We start from the raw sequence: 3,750 nt of genomic DNA on the forward strand, positions 1-3,750 counted from the left end.
GATAATTTCTCTTAAAATATGAAAGGATTGTAAAGGTACATTATTTAGCTTAGTTTAGGAATTTTTAAAGAAAAGAAAAACTCTCATGATTCGCAGACTTTCGCATATATGTATATGTGCCTTAAAACCCCTTTTTTTTTGTCGCGTAAGTTATCACCTGGTTTTGAACGGATATTTTCCACACCAAAGTTTCGAGGCTGCTTATTTTTTTCTCAAACGTAGTACCCTTTGGTTGCAACATAACCGTAACCTTTTTTTTCTGTAACTTCTATTTTTGATTGATTTACGTTACTCTATAAACGTACGAATGTCGCGTACGGCTGTATGGAAACACCCATATGTACATACATACATATAGCAGCAATTAATTTGATTTAAAGAAATGGCGTGACGTCCATTTTCGCTGTAGCGTATGTAGTGCATATTTTTAACTTCTTCTGGCGAGGCGACATCTATCTCTAGAGGCTTTCTAATTGTATGTCTTTGATATGATACCTACGACGAGGTTGATATCTAGACTAGGTTTGCCATAAATACCTTTGCTATATTTATAGTATATGGTGGGCTGGATATACAACATTGCAAGTTGATAAAAGCGTTATAAAAATATATTTAGACTACAAGTGTGTAATGTACGTTTATTACGAATTGAAACGATTTTAATGAGTATTCATAGCTTCATAGCAGTTACATCAAAATGCATATTTGACAAGAAAGAATACAAGATTGCCCCGTCATAGTGGAGATGATATTTCTGTACAAAAAGTAAACAAAGCCGAATTGCATGTTAATTCTTCTTAATTTTCTCAATAATAAATTTTTCGATAGTAAACGGGTTTTAATTGTGCTAAATTCTAAAAATATATGATATACAATGACAATTAATAAGAAAAATGTGAAAAAAACGGTAATTTTTGTGGAAGTGGAAGTGAATTTCAGTGCATTTAAAGTTTCTGATGCGCCTTTTACTTTTAGATCAGAATTATCAAAATCGACAAATTCAAATTAGCGGTACGTCTGACGGTGCCACCCATGATAAAAACATTACACGGTAAATTCATTCTATCAATTCGTCGGCCATGATTTTTTTCTGACGCTTGCCAACATTTTAAAATCATATAAAATTTAAAATAAAAAAATTAAATTGTTCACAATTGTTGTTGTTTGAGATTGAAAATGCACACAAAGTTAATATTTTACCCAAATTCATAAAAAATTAAGAAATCTAACTTTTTATAAAAATGTCACTGTACAGAGCTATATAAATCTATTTTATTTTTTTTAAATAAGGCCACTAGCATGTACGGTTTTTATAAATGAATCTTGTAGCGTCACGCTGTATAAATACCTATGTACATATATACGTTTTGGCTGGTGAAATATGTACTTTTTTTGTTTTTAAATATTCAATGGCGCAACACAGCAACTCTTTTTGTTACACGAAACCCTTGAATACGTGCTTGTTATCTATTTCTTCTGTTTCGACATTCCGCTATTTTGCATTTCTTTCATTTTGACGTCATTCGCATTGTGAGATTTTTGAAATTCGTTTTAATTCGCCATTCTGCTATTTCATAATTCTTTCATTCTCATGTCATCCATCTTCCATTTCTTACCTTCCATTGCCGTTCGCATCGTCGAACGTGCCTGTCAAACATTGCCGCCATCATGCTTTTCAGTTTGGCAGGCACGTCCGCTGTTAGAAAGAGAATAAACAAAAAGGGGCATAGGATTCCATACTTGTAAGTATATACGATGATCGTAACAGCCTTTTTCTGTACTGACCTCAGAATTAATGGAACAAATTTTCCCAGCGGAAACTTGCAAGTAAGAAAATCGGCTGATCACAAACATAATAATAATAGATTGGCGCTTACACATATGTTAGTGTTTGGCCGAGCTTCTCCTCCGATTTGTGGCGTGCGCCTTGATGTTGTCACACACAGCGGAGGGACCTACAGTTTTACGCCGACTCCGAATGGCGATTGTATTTTTATGAGAAGCTGTTTTTCATGGCAGAAATACACTCGGAGGTTTGCCATTGCCTGCCGAGGGACGACCGCTGTTAAGAAAAAAAACCGTTTTCTATATTTTTTTGATGTTGCTTTGACTAGGGCTTGAACCCAGGCATTGTGGAGTGGAAGAGCGCACTGCTTACCACTACACCACAGCGGCCGACACATCACACGACATCACAAACATATGTTTGTAAATAAACAAAAGAAAATATGACTTTTTTGAATTATTTACTGCAAATTTTATTATTAATGCTAGTATACAACGAAAAAGAGAGTAAAGTTATTAAGCACAAGGTTTGTTGAGTTTATTTTTAGTTAATTTACTATTAATTTCCGGTTTGTTTACTTTAGTGTGTGCTGACTATGGTTGCCGTATGCCATTTTTCGTTTGTACCATAATTGTTCTCTAAATATACCAAAATAGATAAAAATGCAGCAAGCTGAAATTTTGTTGGCCGAATTTGTCAGTTTTGGTAGGTTGATTGTTGAAATTATAATTTTATAATTTTAAAAGTACATTTGTAGCATCTACATAAATGTACATTTGTAGATACCTACCAATTTTTTTTTTCAAGGATGGGTGTTTGGAGGATATTTTCTTATTTTTGAATGTGCCATGATGTGGTATCACAAATAATTTTGGGAAATATATTTCATTCATTCCGATATAATTAATTTGTATTTTAAAAAGGTTTTTCAATTCCAATAGTATGCAATTGTATAAAATGCAAAATCGGGGAAAATGTACCAAGCAGAAAATAAATTACCCACCAGTGGCAACTGTGGAAGTGATCAACTGTTTCGAAGGCTGCAAGTTTTTGCAAATTTTGCGTTCTCGTACTTCTTAGTCCTCTCAATAGAGTACACACATATAGACGAGAGCAGAGTTTTTCGATAATATAAAGCAGCTTTAAAGAGTACTTCCAAAAATTGTAATGCAACAGTCCGCTGTTGAAACATTTATAACTCCTAAACAACAGGAGGTGCAATATATTTTAACCGCCCAATTCTGTGTTTTCTTGATAAATTATTTGTAAAGAAATTTTATAAAGATTTTAATCCAGTAAAAGCTCCCATCGTATTCTCTGTCAATATTTATAAAATAAAAAGCTCTATGATTTCCCCATGAGTGAAACTGGTTTCATTGTCACATATGAAAAATGGGGCACCGAAATTGCGCATATGGAAACTGTAAATTTAGACATTATTTCGATTTCAACCGAAATTGAGCATGTATGCATTACTTCGTTTTTTTCCATATGCATTACTTCGCTTGTTATGGGTTACTGTTCGTCGCACCAAAAAATCTAAGCATTTTACTCTTCGGCATATAGTGCACCCTGTAACGTATTAGAAATTTCACCATATAATATTTTTCTAGAGCGTACGGCAACGCTAAACCTGAATGGAAGGCCTGCCATTTTGACGATAGCTGTGTTTCCTTGCGGACGGCTGTCACTGATTGTCACTAGTTCCTGCAGGTTTGTTTGGTTACTTATTTTTGTTAATAAACGCTTTTCCGCGGAGGGTAGTGATTGTTTGTGACAATTGTCCTTACGCTGACGACACACAATCAATTTTGCCTTTCGATTTTCTCACACACATTGCTTGTCAAAAATGATCAAAATTGAAAGCCATTACATGGGCTGCATTCAATTTAAGAAGCAATGTCATTGTCAACATGCCGACTTCGAGAAAACGACTAAAATTGCTTACTTCAATTCAGGTCCTA

General features: G+C 34.2%; 1 protein-coding gene across 1 annotated transcript in view; it reads left to right on the forward strand.

The window, feature by feature from the left end:
* Positions 1–874: 874 nt before the first annotated feature.
* Positions 875–3,750, forward strand: part of LOC118756061 — a 10,619-nt gene continuing 7,743 nt past the window's right edge. The window contains exons 1-3 of the mRNA XM_036490858.1: positions 875–907; positions 976–1,051; positions 3,400–3,499. Coding sequence (XP_036346751.1) covers positions 875–907; positions 976–1,051; positions 3,400–3,499 — 209 coding nt within the window. The remainder of the gene's footprint in view (positions 908–975; positions 1,052–3,399; positions 3,500–3,750) is intronic.

Source organism: Rhagoletis pomonella, unplaced genomic scaffold (assembly GCF_013731165.1).
Source record: "Rhagoletis pomonella isolate Grant_MI unplaced genomic scaffold, Rhpom_1.0 Rhpom_scaffold_00002, whole genome shotgun sequence".
NCBI lineage: Eukaryota > Metazoa > Arthropoda > Insecta > Diptera > Tephritidae > Rhagoletis > Rhagoletis pomonella.